The sequence below is a fragment of the Tenrec ecaudatus genome, chromosome 18 (genome assembly GCF_050624435.1).
Source record: "Tenrec ecaudatus isolate mTenEca1 chromosome 18, mTenEca1.hap1, whole genome shotgun sequence".
Lineage (NCBI taxonomy): Eukaryota > Metazoa > Chordata > Mammalia > Afrosoricida > Tenrecidae > Tenrec > Tenrec ecaudatus.
This window is the reverse complement of record NC_134547.1, coordinates 62,736,039-62,755,366: the sequence shown is the minus strand read 5'-3', so window position 1 is coordinate 62,755,366 and position 19,328 is coordinate 62,736,039. Positions and strand designations below refer to the sequence as shown.

The 19,328-nt window shown below is 39.8% G+C and overlaps 1 protein-coding gene across 1 annotated transcript in view; it reads right to left on the bottom strand.

Annotated features, from left to right (window-relative positions):
• Nucleotides 1-19,328, bottom strand: part of PKD1L3 (polycystin 1 like 3, transient receptor potential channel interacting) — a 74,978-nt gene that overhangs the window by 51,585 nt on the left and 4,065 nt on the right. The window contains exons 2-6 of the mRNA XM_075536733.1: nt 16,358-16,606; nt 10,649-10,771; nt 8,085-8,098; nt 5,710-5,878; nt 3,762-3,880 (exon numbers count right to left, since the gene is read on the bottom strand). Of these exons, the coding sequence (XP_075392848.1) occupies nt 3,762-3,880; nt 5,710-5,878; nt 8,085-8,098; nt 10,649-10,771; nt 16,358-16,606 (674 nt within the window). The remainder of the gene's footprint in view (nt 1-3,761; nt 3,881-5,709; nt 5,879-8,084; nt 8,099-10,648; nt 10,772-16,357; nt 16,607-19,328) is intronic.

Sequence of the window (19,328 nt, the reverse complement as noted above, 5' to 3'; positions counted from 1 at the left end):
GGCATGGAGTGGAGACCCAATGCCCATCTGTAAACAATTGGACATCCCCTCAAAGATGAACCATTCAGGGTGCAGTATAGCACTGATGAAACACACAACTTTCCTCTCGCTCTTTGGTGCTTCCTTTCCCCACTATCATGATCTCAATTCTACCTTACAAATCAGATTAGACCAGAGCATGCACACTGCTACAGATAAGAGCCAGAAACACAGGGAATCCAGGATAGATAAACCCCTCAGGGCCAACAAAGGGAGTAGAGATACCAGGAGAACTAGGGGAGGGTGGGGGGAAAAAGGAATCAATCACAAGGATCAATCTAGAACCCACTCCCAGGGGGATGAATAATGGGAAAGTGGGTGAGTGGCAACAGAGGACAATGTAAGATATCGGGAAAAAAAAACAATGTATAACTTATCAGGGGTTTGTGAGGGAGGACGGGCTGGGGAGGAAGGGAGAAGAAATGAGGAACTGATATCAGGGGCTCTAGTGCAAAGAAAATGCTTTGAAAATGATGAGGGCAGCATATGTGCAAATGTGTTTGCCACACTGGAGAAATGTATGGATTGTGATAAGAGATGTAAGAGCCCCCAATAAAAGTATTAAAAAAAAAAAAGAATGTCTGCTGTCACTACTTCTATCCAACATTATACTACAAGTCTTAGAGCAATAAGACAAGAAAAAAATAATAGGTATATAGATTAGAAAAGAAGTAAAATTATCTCTATTTATGTATGATATGATCCTTTGCATAGAAAAATCTCAAAGTATTCACAAGAAAATTTGAGATAATAGATGAATTTAGCAAAATTGCCAGGTACAATAGAATTTAACAAACTTGCAAGGGCAAAGGCAACAAACAAAATTCAGTTGGGTTTCTGTATACCAGTAATAGGATTCTGAAAGGGAAATTACAAAAACAATCCTATTGCCAACAGCATCTGAAAGAATAAAATACCTGAGAATAAACATAACTAGGGATTTGAAGGACTTATACATTGCAAACTATAAAACACTACTGAAAACAATTAAGATTTAAATAAATGGGAAAATGTTCCATGTCCATGGATTGGAAGCCTTAATATTATTAAGATACAATTATTATCCAAAGTGACCGAAAGATTCAATACAATCCTTAAGGGTAAGAGGTCTTAAAATAGCTAGAGCAATGTTGAAAGAGAAGAATGAAGTAGGAGAACTTAGACGTCCTGATTTTTAAATGGACTATAGGAAGGAGCTCTGGTGGCATAATGCGTTAAGCAATGGGCTCTCAACCAAAAGGTTGGTGGTTCAAACATTCCAGTCATTCTGTGGCAGGAAGATGAGGCTGTCTTTTCCCATAAATAGTTACAGTTTCATAAACCTAAGGAGTAGGCCTACTGTGTTATATAAAGTCACTATGAGTTGGAATTCAATCACCTCACATGCGTGTGAAAGTTGAGTGCATAAGGAACACTGTGGAAGAATGGGTACATTGAATTATGATGCTGGTGAAGAATACTGAAGGTACCATGGATTTCCAGAAGAACAAACAAATCCATCTAGAGGAAGCACAGCCAGAATGCTCCTTAGAAGGATGACGAGATTTCATCTTCCATACTTTGGACACGGACTCAAGAGAGAACAGTTCCTGGAAAAGGATGCTTAATAAAGTAGAGGATGAACAAAAAAGGGGAAGCCCTTCAGTGAGGTAGAGTGACCCGACACAATGGCCATAAAAATGAGCTCATGTGTGACACTTATGAGGATGGGACAGGACCATGGAGTGCTGAGTTATGTTGTACATAGGGTTGCTCTGAGTTACAGAACAGAGAATATTTAACAAAAGGAACGGGGTTAAGATTTAAAATACCCCCCTCCCACTGCCAAACCTGAACATAACAAATGCTGACAAGGATGTGGTCAAATTGAGATCCATACCTATTGTTGGTGGAGTTGCAAAATGTTACACCTGTGTGGAAAACAGTGTAGCAGTTTTTCAAAAAACTAAAAATAGAACTGCCATATGACCCAGCAATTCCTAGAACTGCGGTATGACCCAACACTTCCATTCCTACGTACATACCCAAAAGATTAAGATCTGAGATGCAAACAGAGACATGCCCTCCAATGTTCATTGCAGCACTATTCACAGTGACCCAAAGGTAGACACACCCTAAATTCCCATCAACAGAAGAACAGATAACAAAACGTGGTACATACATACAACAGAATACTATTGTCAGGAGAAATGAAGTCTTGATACATGCTACAAAATGCATGAAGCTGAAAGACCTTAAACTGAGTGAGATAAGTCAATTCCAAAAGGTTATATATTGTATTACCTCACATATAAAAAGACAAGAAAAAGCAAATGTATAGACATCCAATTTATTAGGGTCGCCAGGAAGTAGGAAGAAGGGGCAAGAGAGAGCTAATGGTGATGGAAATATTGCATTAATTAGGGTAAGATTCCATGTCCAATTATTATAATTGTTGTTAATAAGTGGTATACCTATATAAAATGATTGAGTATGTAGTTTCTGAGTCTATTTATGTATAATCAAATACTTTATGGCAGTGGTTCTCAACCTGTGGGTTGCGACCCCTTTCGGGGTCAAATGGTCCTTTCACAGGGGTTGCACAATTCATAACAGTAGCAAAATGATAGTTATGAAGTAGCAACGAAAATAATGTTATGGTTGGAGGGTCACCACAACATGAGGAACTGTGTGAAAGGGTCGCGGCATTAGGAAGGTTGAGAACCACTGCCTTACGGAATTCTTTTTCTTGGTTTAGAGGTTTAGGGCCATGGCTATATGAGATACCCCAGTTAAACTGAGCTAATAACATATTTAGTGCTTCTGTTCTACCTCGTATTAATGTATTCCCTGGGACCTTAAAATTAGCAAATAGCCATCCAAGGCACAACAATTGTTTTTCATTTTCCCGGAGCAGCAGAGAATAGAGAATCAAGAATAGGAGAGGAGTGTGGAATGTGACCTATTTGCCTCCAGGAACACAGCATCCTTTGCCATGAGATGACAAGAATTGGATGGTGCCTGGTTACCATTACTGTACATTTTGACCAAAGATGCTATGAAAGAAAATCCCTATCAAAAGGGAGAATATATAGAGCAGAATTTCAAATCCTCATGCATTCCAGACTTCCTGAACTCAGGAAGGTTGAATAAACTACCAGAACTATTGCCCTGAGATAATATTAAAACACTAGGCCAATAATATCCCCTGAAGTCTTCCTAAAACCATACAACAATTTAGCTTAACTAGGAAAAAAGAAATCTGTCTTGAGCCTTGAACTCTTTTAAGAATTGTCTATATGAGGTATACTCACAGCCAAACTAAACTTACTCCCATGGCGTGGATTCCCATTCTTAGAGACTAAATCTTTAAGGGAACAGAGAGTCTGGTGAATTTGAACCATAGAACTTGTGGCTAGCCCAATAGCTAATCTGCAGTACCGCTAGTGCTCCTTAAACTGACAACAGCAATTTGAAATAGATTGGAACTTTGGGGAAGGAATAAGTAAGAAAAGGGCATGTGTGTGAATTATTGTCTAACAAGAAGAGTGTAATCAATGCCATTAAATGAAGTAGAATTGATGTGATTTACTCTGTATATGCTCAACAACAAAATAAATATCATTAAAAAGAAAAAAAAACAACCTAAATGAAGCTCTACCCCTCTCTCCTTTCAATTATCCTCCCCTCAATTACCCCTCCCCTTCACTATTTGGGCTTTAAACACCATTCCTTTTTGTTACCTGCTCAGCATTAAAGTAGCAACAGAAGAGGTCAAAGTCACTGAAGATGAACTACGCTGTAAAAATGCTTCTTGGATCTTCCCAAGGGCCAGCAAGGACGTTTCCAGTATGTTTTCTACCTGCACATAAAGGAAAATACCATGTGATTTGTATTCTCAGTGTATTGTGCTGGTGAACTAATGCCTTTGAGGGACTGGGAAAGGATGAGAGATACTATAAGTAGTGCAATGAAAGGTTCATTGGAAAGGACCCTGAGACTCTATAGAAAGTACCTGAGGTGCTATAGAAAGTACCTGAAATCTAGCTAACAACTCATCATCCTCCTTAGCAAGTAAAAGGGCAAGTTAAAGAAATATTCCTTTGCCGCACAGATTTGCTCACCATAGGCAGTGTGTGCATGTTTTAAAACAACTTTACTATAAGAACATTCCCATATGATATAATTCTGTAATTTAGAGACCAATTCAATGTTTTTTTTGTTTTTGTTTTTTAGTTGAGAAAGATTTTATTGAGGCAGGGAAAGAACTCCAGGGAGGGAAGAGAGAGCAGAGAAGGACAGGGGCCCCCAGGCGGGTTCTGAGACCCAAAGAGTTAGGTCAGGGAAATTCAATGTTTTATGTATTTTTTTGTAGTATAGTCACTGATGTTGGCTATCACACAATAATCTAATTTTAGAACATTTCAATCACCCCAAAATAATCTCATATCCATTAGCAGCTACTTTCTATTCTCCTTATCGTTATCCCTTAGTCTTAAACTGCTACTTAGCTACTTGGCCTCTGTTGATTTACCTTTTCTGGACATTTCATACATTATGGAAACATACAATATGTGGTCGTTCATGACTGGTTACTTTTACTTAACATGAATTTTTCATGGTTGATCTATGTTGTAGTGTGGATCAGTACTTCATTCCTTTTTGTTGCTGAATAATATTCCCAAAGTGGGTGCCTTGGATTATGGGCTATAGTACAACATTTCTAATTGCCAGGGGAACACAGTATATTTTTTTTTGAAAAAGGGGTGGTAGATTAAGTAAGTTTGGGACCCTATGCATTAAAGGAATACATACTTTACTTAACTATTAATAACTTATCCATTCCTCATGAACATTTACACTGGTTCTACTTTTTGGCTACTTGGCTAATGCTGTTATGAATATGAGTGTACACATTTTTATATGGTCAAATATTTTCAATCATCTTGGGTTTTTCCACCAAGGAATAGAACTGCTAGATTGCATGCTAAGTCTATCTTTAACATTTTGTTGAACTACCAAACGATTTTCCAAGTAGCGGCATCACTTTACATTTCTATAAGCAACGTTTGATGTTTGACTTGTTTCTACATGCTCTCCAGCACCTGCTGCTACTTTGAGGGGTCCAACTTGAAGGTAGCTCGCAAGTGGGTGTGAAGTGGGACTTCACTGGGATTTGAGTTGCATTTCCTTATGGGCTAAGGATGTTGGACATGTTTTCAGGTATGTGCCAAATATATCAGTTATTACGTGTTTACTATGTATCAAGTACTTTACTCAGCCCTTCTTCCTGGATAAAAATCTCACAGGAATTGAGTGGAGGCTGACCCATAGTGGAGTGACCCTATAGGACAGGTTAGCCCTGTGGCTAATTTCCAAGGCTGTAACTCCTTATGGGAGTAGAAAGCCCATTCTTTCTCTCAAGGAGCAGCTAGTGGTTTAGAACCGCTGTCATTGCGCATCACAGTTCAACTTGTCACCTCTACACCACAAGGACCCAGCACTATAACCCTTTGGCTTCCTCATTAGTTGGAGAGGGAGACCCCAGAACTTTGGCAGGTGGTTTCTTCAGCAGTGAACACATCATCTGAATACTCTTAAATGGTCTAGGGAAAAACTGTGTTTTCTGAATCTTTAAAAATTAAAAAGAGTTTCCAAACAGAGTTGGCCAGCTGTGGCTATTGCACCTACCTGCTCGACATCGAGGTTGGATCTCTGCTGACTGGACTGGCCAGCTTTCACTACACGGTTGAGGGTGTAAAGCAGGCAGGCGGTCACGGGATCTTTCAAGGGCAGAAGGCTGCTGTGAAATGGGATCTTCTGTAATTGCTCACTCAGGTAGACAAAGGAATCGGTGACACTGTTCTGTGGGTTTAAAAAGCAAACATTCCTCCCTGTCCATGATTCTTCACATTTATTGTGAATCCTTCTCGTAAGGAGTTCAACGTACTATACTTCAACTATCTATTTATAAAAACAATGTTACAAACTGGCATGGAGGGACCATACTGTGTCCGTATTTATCGGGAGGGTTTGCATTTTATGCAGTTCTAAAGAAATGGAAACTGTTCTGAGTGGTGAGTGGAGAAAATAGCTAACGAACAGACCTGAGCCAAACATAACAATGTGAAGGGAAAAGGAATGCTGTCACCCTTCGTATCTTGGGTCTCAAAAGGTGAACTTAAAGTGAACGCCAAGGAGAAACTCTAAATGAAACGGAAAACACAAAATCTCCTTTCTGTAACCTATTCTCATGGAAAATAAGTCAAATAAAGTAGACTTTAAAAATTGACAGGTATTTGAATCAGGGTGCTGCTTGTCTGATTTGACGGCTGAATACAACATGGCTCAGTTGACATTATCAACATTTGCGGTGGGGTGAATGTTATTAAAGCAGTAAAGTAGAGAAAGGTGAAATAGGTACCACTATTTTGGTTTTAAAAGGTTATTTATTTTAAAGATAGTATTTATTAAAAGCTTCTGTATCATGAGGGGCATAATAAATTAAGTGTAACATAAGGCATGGGCATAAAGTATTTGTTACATATCTAATAAAAGGTTAATATCAACAATATATAGAACTCTTCCTTGTACAAATAAGAAAATGACAACCTGATATGAGAAGGGGAAAAAAGGACAAGAAAAGGTAACTCAGAGGAGAAATTAAAATGGTCAATAAATATATAAAATGATGCTCAGCTTCCCTATAAAGTACTTTTTACTCCTCTCTCTCTGTCTCTTTCTCGCCTTTGAAATCAGTAAAAACGAGAGTTCAGGGAAATACTTAGGAGGCACATTAAAAGGTGCCTTTTAGAAGGACAATTTTATGATATTTATTAAAAATATTAAAGATCAAGCCTACTTCTAGCATGATAGCCTACTGAAATATGTGCATATATAACCAAAGATGTTTGTGGGTATGCTGTTTGAAAGAGCATATACATGAAAAAAGACCAAAATGAACATTAAGAACAATTAGATATGTGTGTCCTATTATATTTAAATGTACTGACATGAAAAGTTATCCATGCCAGAATATTAAGCAAAAAAAAAAAAATCAAGTAGCAGAAAAGTTTGCATATCTCAATCCCATTTTTGTTAACATAGTTTACTTTTTATACTTTGGTTCTGATTTTTAAATAACAGGTGTGTGTTATTTCTGTAAAGAGAAGGCTCAAGTAAACCAATTCAGAGTGTTTAAATACTTTTTGAAGAATATTTGAATGTATAGGAAGTAGGAAAAATAGTATTAAAATTAGCACAAATCCTACCACCTTCATTTACTTGAGTGTAGATAGTAGAAAGATAAGTGAATAACTATAAAGACAAATAAATCATTCTGAGGAAGTCAGCATGAACTCTACTGAGTCTGAATCTACTCGATGGCAGTGGACTCAAATAGACCAACAGTTGTGAAAATGGCACAGGACCAGGCAGGTCCTGGTGTTGACCATGAATTGAACCTACCTCCTAACGACAACATTGGTAACTGTGGTTGCAACTGAAGAAAACATCATTGGGTGCTGACATGTGAGGCCTGTTTTTATTTAATTTTACATCATTTTAGTGGGGGCTCGTACAACTCAGCACAATCCATACATCCATCCATTGTGTCAAGCACATTTGTACATTTGTTGCCCTCATCATTCTCAAAACATTTGCTTTCTACTTGAGTCCTTGGTATCAGCTCATAATTTTTCTTCCTCCCTCACAAACCCTTGATAATTTATAAATTATTATTATTTAATAATGTCTTAAACTGTCCAATATCTCCCTTCACCCAATTTTCTGTTGTTTGTCCCCCAGGGAAGGAGTTATATGTAGATCCTTGTGATCAGTTCCCCCTTTCTACTCCACTTTCCCTTTACCCTCCTGGTAGCACTACTCTCATTATTGGTCCTGAGGTGTTTATCTGTCCTGGATTCCCTGTGTTTCCTGTTCATATCTGTACCAGTGTACATCCTCTGGTCTAGCTGGATTTGTAAGGTAGAATTGGGATCATGACAGTGGTGGGGAAGAAGCACTAAAGAACTAGAGGAAAGTTGTATGTTTCATCAGTGCTATACTGCACCCTGACTGGCTCTTCTCCCCACGATCCTTCTGTAAGGGGATGTCCAGTGGCCTACAGCTGGGCTTTGGGTCTCCACTCCACACTTCCCCTCTTTTACAATGATATGATTTTTTGTTGTTGTTCTTTGGTGCCTGATACCTGATCCTATCGACACCTCATGATCAGACAGGCTGGTCTGCTTCTTCCATGTGGGCTTTGTTGCTTCTGAGCTAGATGGCTACTTGTTTATCTGTGAGCCTTTCAGACCCCAGATGTTATATCTTTTGATAGCCCTGCACCATCAGCTTTCTTCACTACATTTCTTATGCATCCATTTTGTCTTCAGCAATCGTGTTGGGAAGGTGAGCATCATGGAATGCCAGTTTAATAGAACAAAGTGTTCTTGCATTGAGGGAGTACTTGAGTGGAGGCCCAAAGTCCATCTGCTACCTTAGTACTAAACCTATAAATATATGCAAATAGATGTTTCCCCATTATCATATATAGTTATATTTACATTTGTACATACCTGTATTTAGACCTCTATAAATGCCCTTTGACTCCTAGCTCTTTCCACTATTTCCTTTTACTTTCCTCTTGTCCCACGGTCATGCTCAGCCTTCATTTCGGTTTCAGTAATTCCTCTCAGTTACATTGCCTTTGATCAAGCCCTACCAGGCCTCCTACACCCTCCTCACCATAGATTTTGGATCACTTGTTGTTCCCTTGTCCCTGGGTTTGTTAACACCCACTTTCTTTCTTCTGCCTCCCCCTCTCCCATGTCCCCCCGGAACCATCCGTCCTGTTGTTTTCTCCTCCAGATTGTTTATCCGGGTGAGGCCTGTTTTAAGGCTGTACTAGTATATCTATGGAAAACTGTGGATCTATTTTGGCTGCATGATTTTTTCTAACATCTGGATCAGAAAGACAGTAGCCTGATAAATAACAAAAGAAAGTAAGCGTGGTATATCTGAGAATGTTACAATTGATCTGTTTATTAACAATATTCTTATTTAAAGGTGTAAATATACTTGCTAATACAGTTATACCTCAGTTGTCAAACTCATTCCATTCCAAATTTGTGTTTGAACACCCAAAAGTTTGAGAACTGACATATTTTTCCCATAACATATAATGGAAAGCCACCTAATTGGTTCTAAGACCCCAAATTTGCATGCCTAAATACATTTTTCCAGGACTTTAAATCACTCGGGAGGCTCGTAGCCTTCTTGCGTGCCACCGGCTCAGATATGCCATCGCCGTCAACTTGTTTCTGACTTAGCCAAATTAACCGTAACTTTCAACCTCGTCCATGACCTGAGTGCTTTGTTTCATGCTTAATAATTTCACCTTTCTCTACATTACTGCTTCAAAAAGATTCACCCCACTGCAAATGTTGATAATGTCAACCGAGCCATGTTGTATTTATCCGTCAAATCAGACAAGCAGCACCCTGATTCAAATTTTGCAATGATTTTTCTTTCTTTTAAGAAATTATTATTAATCAGGACTTAATACATCGATCATTCCATAGTTCAAGCACGTCAAGCAGTATTATATACTTGCTACCACAATCTGTTTCCAAACATTCTTTTTCTTCTAGGACTCAACAACATCTCCCTTTTACCCACCCCCTTATTTCTTCTTTAACTCTATCTTGGATCTCAAAGTTCTCCTCTTAGCTTTACTGCTGTATCATGAAATTTCTTTGGAGTCAAGATTATGCTATTTCATGCAAATAAAGTAGAAAGAATCACAATGAAAAGAGCGTTAACAAACATAAATGGTGTGTGATGTCTGAGCTCGAGCAGCTCCTGGGGTATCGCCCCGAGTTACCTGACTCACTAAGTCTCTACAGGTTTTTCAAGTTGGATTGACTACTGAGCAAACTTATACTACACTTGATCTTAGCCAAAAGGTCGAGAAGCGATGAGCAAACTTGTGAACACTGAGCCATTTTCTTTTAACTTTGCTGTTCGTAGTAGAAAGTTTAAGCGTGGAGCCTTTCGCCAACCAATGTATCACTGTATTTAAATCGAGTCTCCATAAATAATTTTTTTTTAGCATTTTTTTTAATTTTAACAATTTATTGGGGCTCATACAATTCTTTTCACAGTTCATATATATACATACATCAATTGTATAAAGCACATCTGTACAGTCTTTGCCCTAATCATTTTTTTCTCTTTTCTTCTTTTACATTTTATTAGGGACTCATACAACTCTTACCACAATCCATACATATACATACATCAATTGTATAAAGCACATCCATACATTCCCTGCCCCAATCATTCTCAAGGCATTTGCTCTCCACTTAAGCCCCTTGCATCAGGTCCTCTTTTTTTTCCCCTCCTCCCTCCCCTTTCCCCCCTCCCTCATATGCCCTTGGTAATTTATACATCGTTGTTTTGTCATATCTTGCCCTATCCATAAATAATTTAACACGTTAAATTCTGAACGGACCACAAGGGTCAGTCTTTCGGCCTCTAGAATACACATTTTCCATTTTAATAAACATTTCCTCTTTTTCAGTTTCCTATTCTCCTACTTGTTCTCTCCCAACTATCCTTTCCTTACCTTAGCGAATCTGGGGACAGAGGCTGTCAATTCCTGGAGTACTTCACAAACTTTCCGCAATTCGTTGAAAGTTTTCAAACCATGAATTCCTTTGCTAAAGTTCCTCACTATTTCATCAATGACCTATTAGAAACAAAATATTCTGTCAAAGTTACTAAAGTAAAAGTTTTTCCTTTAGTGCTTATAGTTTGGGATGCTATTATAACCACAGCTGAACTCTTGATAACATCACAGTCTTTGTGGCCAATAGGATCACTGTTATTACTTCCAGAAGTTTTTCTGCATACAGCAGAGAAAATTAATAACTAAATTATATGTGACTGTCCAAGACCAAATAAGTCTGGAATTAGTATTTTTAAACATACATTTGAGTCTTATAGCATTATCAAAATAATATATTTGTATATGTTATGTAAGCAGATTTATTTATCTACATTTAATGCAATTCAAGAGAAGTATAGACCAGGTAATGCTCACAGTAAGGAAAATTCTTTCTACAAATAATAGTTGAATCTAAATTCTGAAAAATGTTAGGAGATGGATGCAAGCAATTTAATTTAAAGAAGAAAAAACCCAATGAGAGATTAATGAAGTTTTCCAAGAATAAAAAATTCTTCGGTGTTTAGAAGAAACGCGTCTTATTCATCTAGTCCTGCTACAGTAGAAACACCACAAGTGGATGGCTTGAGCAAACAAACTTTCTTCCCATTTGGGAGGCTGAAAGCCTGAATTCAGAGCGCAGGCTCCAGCAGAAGGCTTTCTCTCTGTGTGTTGGTTCTGGGGAAGGTTCTTGCCTCCTTTCAGCATCTGCAGGCCCAGCGTTTCTTGGAGCTCTCCGTATGTCTTGGCAGCAGTCTTCCCCCGGGTCTACACATTTCACAGTGCAGGAACCCCAGGTCCAAAGGACCCATCCCCTCCGGCTCCTCTTTCTGGATGGAAGTAGATCCACCTCCTCTGCTTACCTCTCTCTCCTTTCATTTCTTATAAGGCACAAGGTAAGGTAGCTCACACCCATGAGGAAACATTCTGTCAACTAACTGGCTGCTCATATCAGATCTTACTATTGAGATGATAACATTACATCAGATCTCATCATGGGAGTAACTACATGACATCCGACCACAAAATGGGAAGGGATTGCATCATTACATAACGGCCATATTACATTATTTTATAACTCTGCCAAGCCTCTGAGAATCATGGCCCAGCCTAGTTGACATATATTTTTCAGGGGACACAATTCAATACATAAAAGAGATTTAGGACGACATGGTCAGTTGACTAAGGGAACAATGATTTTCCATTCTCTTTCTTTGTTGCTTTCTGCTAGTAGAAAAGCTAGTTGTTCACTGTCTAGCATCCCTTCAGTGTGGGGTGGTCAGGTGATATAATAGGACATAAATAAAAACTGAAAAGGGATTTCCAGAAAATAATTCACTTTTCTGAAGCTACGTCTCTTTCTTCCCTTCTTTCTAACCTGGATGTGAGTGCCATCCCTAGAGTTACAGAGCATTCCTCTTGAATGGGTCATTCTCAGTGTAGTCAATCATATGATTTTCCATGTGAAAATGGTCACTACCCAAACCAGGCCCAGAAAATGACATCCCTGCGGGGAGCTGATGGGACACAAAGGGGACTGGACAGCTGACAATAGCTCCTGTCACTTTGTCCCCTTACTGGAGCAGATTGCGACAGAGGGCATTTCTGGGGTCACACGGTGGGAGGTAGTCCTGTCTGAAACCCCCACAGCAGAGCGAAAAAAGAAGAGAGCATATCAGATCAGCAGCTGGAGCAAGGCAGAGCAACAAAGACCCTGAGGAGCCCCCAAGGGTGTCCAGGGAGGGTCAGCTCCTAGACAGTCATGAAGGCCAGCGAACAGACCCGGAGTTTTTGTATATCTCTTCTTTTTTTTTTTCTTTTCTTCCTTTGTTTCTTCTTCTTGTGTCTTCTCTTTTTCTTTTCTCAATCTTTCTTTTTCTTTTTTATCAGTTTAGGTTATGTCATAGTCAGTGTGCCCACCTGTATAGGATAGGCATGGGAGGCATGCCTGAGGAGAGAGCAGTGGGACCAATGGTCCTGGGAGATCTGGGGGTGAGGGTGGTGGGGGAAGAGGGAGGTGAGCAGACAGCACCATGGACAGGGGAAGAACTGGGGTGCTGGAGTCAATAACAAGGAGGAGATAGGGATTCGGGTTGTGGGGGGCTGGTGACAGAGCAACAGCAAACTAGCTAAGAGGAGGTCTCAGAGGTGGAAATAAGGGGAAAGTGGTGGTGGGGCAGGAGGAAGGTAAAAGGAAATAGAGGAAGGATCTAGGAAGCAAAGTAATGGATAGAGGCATAAACATAGTGGTGTGCATATGTAAATACATCAATCCACCAAAATAGAGGTATTGGCCTACGTACATATATTTATAGGGCAATACACTGAGGTAGAGGATGGACTTCGGGCCTCTCCTCATACCCTCCCTCAATACAAAAACACTTTGTTCTAACAAATCGGCAGTCTGAGATGTTCACCCTCCTGACACAATCGCTGAAGACAAAATGGGTCCATAAGCAAATGTGGTGAAGAAGGCGAATGATGCCTGGCTATTAAAAGATACAGCATCTGGCGTCTTAAAGGCTTGAAGTTACACAGCTGCCATTCAGCAGAGCAGCAACAAGTCCACATGGAAGAAGCACACTGCTGGTGTGATCAAGAGGAGTCATAGGGACCGGGTAATAGGCATCAGCAGACACATAACAAACAAACAAAAACATATTTTTGAGAATGATGGAGGGGGTGGTGGAGCAGAGATCCAAAGCCCATCTGTAGACATGGAACAATCCCCCACAGAGGGACCACAGGGAAGGGATGAGTCAACCAGGGTGCAGTAAAGCATCAACGAAACACACACTGTTCCTCTGGTTCCTTGAGGCTTCCTCATCTCCCACTACCATGACTCCAGTGATGCTTCTCTATTCAGAGTAGACCGGAACATGTCCACAGGTATAGAAAGGGATGGGAACTCACGGCACACAGCATCCAGGAACAGGGGTAGGAATAGTGATACCAGACAGGGAGCAGGGAGAGGGGGATAGGAAGGGAGAAAAGGGAACCAATCGCAATGATTGACACATAACCACACACCCCTCTCCAGGGGGAAGAACAACAGAAAACATGGGGGAAGGGAGACAGCGGTTGGTGTGAGATATGAAGAACACAGCTTTCCCCCAGATCCTGGATGCTTCCTCCCCCCAACTACCATGATCCGAATTCTACCTTGCAGGGCTGGATAGGACAGAGGCTGTACACTGGTACATATGAGGGTTGGAGGTACAGGGAATCCAGGGTGGATGATACCTTCAGGACCAAGGGTGTGAGGGACGATGCTGGGAGAGTGGAGGGTGAGTGGGTTGGAAAGGGGGAACTGATTACAAGGATCCACATGTGACCTCTTCCCTGGGAGAGGGACAGCAGAGAAGGGGGGAAGGGGGACCCCGGACAGGGCAAGATATGACAAAATAACGAGGTATAAATTACCAAGGGCATATGAGGGAGGGGGGAAAGGGGAGGGAGGGGGGGAAAAAAAAAAGAGGACCTGATGCAAGGGGCTTAAGTGGAGAGCAAATGCCTTGAGAATGATTGGGGCAGGGAATGTATGGATGTGCTTTATACAATTGATGTATGTATATGTATGGATTGTGGTAACAGTTGTATGAGTCCCTAATAAAATGTAAAAGAAGAAAAGAGAAAAAAATGATTAGGGCAAAGACTGTACAGATGTGCTTTATACAATTGATGTATGTATATGTATGAACTGTGAAAAGAATTGTATCAGCCCCAATAAATTGTTAAAATAAAAAAAAAAGAAAAGAATAACAATGTACATTTTATCAAGGGGTTATGAGGGGGGCAGGGAGGGAGAAAAAAAGAGGAGCTAATAGCAAGGGCTCAATAGAAAGTAAATGTCTCCCCTGGGGGACGGACAACAGAAAAGTGGGTGAAGGGAGACGTCGGACAGTGTAAGATATGACAAAATAAAAATTTATAAATTATCAAGGGTTCATGAGGGAGGGGGAGGGGAAAGAGAGGAGGGAGGGGGAAAAATGAGGAGCTGATGTCAGGGGCTTACATGGAGAGCAAATGTTTTGAGAATGATGAGGGTAACGAATGTACAAATGTGCTTTATACAATTGATGTATGTATGGAATGTGATAAGAGTTGTATGCGCCCCCAATGAAATGATTTAAAAAAATAAATGTCTAGAAGAGAATGAAGGCAACATATGTACAAATTCGCCTGATGCAAGCGATGTATGGATTGTGACAAGAGCTGTAAGAGTTCAAAAAAAAAAAAGTAAAAATTAAAAAGTTTGATCACAAAAAAGAGAAAAATGGTCAGTACTAGTCTATTTCTGTACATTAATGCCTTATATATCAATCTTTATGCATTCCATGTAATTTCGGATGACTTTCAATTTTCCTAGATTCATATTTTATACGTTCCAGGTACCTATTATTAATTGATGTTTGCAGCTGCTTTTTTTCCCTATTTTGAATCATACCCTACCAGCAAACGAAGATCCTGAACGATCATCAGTCGAGTCTACTGTAGGAGACAACTCTTCACATTACAGTTTGAGTCCCTCCCACCCTGAGGGGGTCATTTTCTGGCAGTATATCAGACTGTACTTGCCCAGAGGACTACACCCTTGGAGGTGGTCTCTCCCTTCTTCCTGGTTTATTCTTAGTCTGAAAACTCTTCTGAAATCTGTTCACCATGGATGACTCTGCAGGTATTTGAAACGCCAGTGCTATCGTTTCCAGCTCCACGGCAACATGCACGCCACCACTCTCCAACAATCTTACAGACCAGTGGGGGAAAGATAATTAGCTTTTGAATATTGATCTGGTATTTAGCAACATTGCTGAATTTTTTTATTGACTGTGATACTTTGTCTGGAGATTATTACATGTTCTATCCTTCAGAGTTTTTTTGTTTGTTTGTTTCAGTTTAAGGGGAAAAAAACACTATTTAATCCACTGCTAGGCATTGTGCAGTCAGTGGCGAAAACACACCAGGCACTTCATGGAGAAAGATGAGACTTTCTGCTCCCATAAAGATTCATAGTCTCTGAAGCTCCACAGAGGGTCACTGTAAGATGCAACCAGCCTGATGGCAGCAGATTTAGCTCATCTTTAAATATTTTTAGGTCTGTTATTTATTTTCAGAGAATAATGCTAATATTGCTGCTGGAAAAACTATAGTAAATAGGGTTATATTTTGGCATAGAAATGTTAACTTATATATAATAGCCTTTGGTTTATTTTTAAAATTGGAACCAAGATGATTTCCTTCAGTCAACACTGGCATTGCTGCTTTCAAAAATGCTTTGACATTTATGAGCAAATTTAGAGGATAAAAGGGGACAGTAGATCTTCCTCCTCTAAAGCATTAAGTAACATGGCATTAAATAAAAATAAGACATTAAAGGCTGAAGTGGGCATAGATCCCATTGTGAAATGTTTTCATGGATTGTTTTTTTAAATTGGATGTATGTTTGTCTACTAAGCACTCTTGGGTATGGTTTTGCTCAGAGGCAAAAGGGTGAATGAGTTTCTTTGTATTGCTGTTATTCTTGAGACATTGCCTTAACAGAATGAAATGGTAACTGCTGATTGAGTGTCACAAAGCTACCCAGGTGTGACTTCACTTCTCTGTCTTTACCTGGTCAGATGCATTCTGAAGTAATGCTTGCAGAGGAGTGGCGGAGACATCTGGATGTGAGTACTCCTCTGGGTTGGAAGTGATTTGTTCCGGAGCCATTTCAGCATGTGTCATAGATGCTGGCCTGGAGAGATCTAGTGTCACAGGGGCAGGATGGCTGGTAGGAACAGATGTGGCTGGTAGCTCTTGCTGCGTGACTGGTGGTGCTAGTGAAGACAATGGGTTGATGGGATGGCACAGAGTCTTGGACTAAAAGATGAAAGTATATAAAGGAGAAGGCTGAATCTGTTTTTACCAAATAGTTCATTGTGAAGACAGTGAAAAAAAATGAAGACAGTGTTTTCAAAATTACTCTAGAATGCCCAGGTCCTGAGAAATGTTAACAGGCATTTCTCCCAAAAGGATTCTGTGCTAAAATAGATTTGACATAGATGCCTACAATTATATTACTGTATTTATTCTCAATAAATAATAATTAAGCATCTATTATGTGTTAAGCAATTGTCTAAAGAACTGAGAATATAGCGATGAACACAATGAACCAAGTTATTGTCCATTTTTGTGACAGATAGACAAAACATCACAAATTCTTCACTTACGAAGAAAAATAAGAGAAAGTAGACAGAAAGACCATATTTAAACAGAGTTCTCAGATATAACAGAAGGAGCATTTTCGCTCCAAGTTGAAAAAACATGTGAGGTTGTGGGGAGCTCTATTGATATCCGGAGGGCATTCGGGGGATTGTAAAGGCCTGAAGTCTTGGTTTCAGAGAGCCAGGAGGGTAGATGAAAAGAGGTGGTAGGAGGGAAGATCAGGAAGTTTGTAAGTTGTGGTGGGGGAATGTGCCAGGCAATTGCTTTTCTTTGAATGAGATGGGGAGACATTGGGGGTTTCGAAGAGCAGTGGGATCATGTCACTTGCATCTTAAAGGGTCAGTCCTGGGCTCTGGTGAGAATGGTCAGACACGGTCAAGGGTAGAAGATCAAAGAGGAGCAAAGGCCCACGTTAAGACTGGAGAGGATGGTGACTTGGACTGAGGTGTGACAGTGGTTGGAAGGTGCGGAGAAGGCAAACCACAGATGCAGAGCCTTAATTTTCCATCTCTTCTGGCAACAGTTTGAGGGATATTGGTTACTGTTCTTGAAGTCATGTGTGACAGCAGCTTGGGAAATACTGACTTAGTGATGTTTTTCCCCCTTTATCCTTTTTTATAAAAAAAATACTGTAAGAAACAACTATTTTTGTAGCTACATTAAACTAGTGCAAATAGATATTCAAGCATCTACTAAAGGATTTCTATAGTGAAAACAAAGGCAATAAGGTGGAGAAAAATCTTGAAGGGGGAAATTCCATGTTAAGCAGGCAGTTCCCGCCTTTTCTTTTACGACGATTTCCTTCCTTTCTTCTTGTTTTTCAAGTCATCGCATTTTATGAAGGAACCCTGGTGGTGCCCAACCCACCAGCTGGTTCATAGAAGAAATATGTGGTAGTCTGCTTCTGCCAAGATTTACAGCCTTAGCAACACTATGGGGCAGTTCTAAAGGGCAGTGTAAGTTGGCATTGACTTGGTATACTGGTATATATTACTGGTAGCATTTTTAGAATGAAGCAGGAAATTAATGAATAAATAACCAAGAAATGAGAAATGCATCAACATGAAAGCTAGATAAACTTAAGTTAAAAAAATTGTTAAATTTGATTTTTTTTAAAACTATGCTCTTAAGTGCTTTCTTTTCTTTTTTAGGACACCATACCCAAAGCCTTCAGCAAATAGAGTAAAAGTCTCACAAGATGCAACTGACCAGGATGACAGAGAAAATAATATGCCAAAATACATATTGTAAAGTGAAATACTTACGAGATGGACATGAGCAGGTTGGTGACACATGGTTGAATGATGAGTAGCTCCTATATGAAAAACAAGTGAAGTTCAAATGAAAATCTAAGAGAACAATGTTTCTTCCTCTTCTATTTAACGATTCCTTATTCTTGCCTAACTAAAACAAGACAGAAAATTTTACATGAGGAACCAAGGGGATTGTTTCTCACTGTTGAGAAGTGCGCATACAACTAGAACTCTGGAGAGTTAGCATCACAAATTATGAAGGGCTAGTCCTTTCACTGTTCCAAGACCCTCCATTCACACACAGAAACGAGGTCAAATCAATCATAAAGTTATTAACATATAATCATTACAGTAAAAACATTTAACTCACAATTTTGCCAAAAGGCATTGGTCCTTATTAATACATCAAAGCATATTTCTGAGAGACTTTTGGGAAATGATCATGTATAAAAATTTACTGGATTATTATTTTATTGCTTTAGCTCTCTTTTCCCATCTCCAGTAAGAAAACCATGATCAATGTTAATATATCCACTTGCTCTTAGCTTAGGACCGATCCATTTTGAGGCATGGCCCTCTAGACCCATTTGAGATGTCCACTTTGCCTTCTTTATCTTCTCTTGTAACATTCCCTCTGTGGGTCACCTGGTGAATTTATAATATGTAGCAGCTATTCCTGCTGGGAAAATGCTGAGATTCCTTTCTGGTCAGATTTCAAGGCAAGGAAGATGGGGGTAGGAGAAGGAGACTGGGTTCTGAGTCAAAGGAGCTGGGTTCTAGCGCTGGTTTTGGTTATCAGTGTGACAGTGTGTGGTTTTGTTGTTAGGTGAGTGGGTTCCAACCCACAGTGACCTTATGAACATCAGAAGGAACATTGCCTGGTCCTGCACCATCCATACCATTGCTGTTGTTGCGGCCACGGCGTCACTCCAACCTGTTGAGGGACTTCCTCGTGATCACCACTCCTCTACCAAGTGGAATGTCCTTCTCTAGGGGCTGTCTCTCCTGACAACGTGCCCAAAGGATGTAAGATGATTTTTTGCCATCCCTGTCTCTAATGAGTTTTATGGCCAAAGGCTTGAGTATTACATGTTTTAACTCTTAGTTTTCTCATCTGTGAAAGG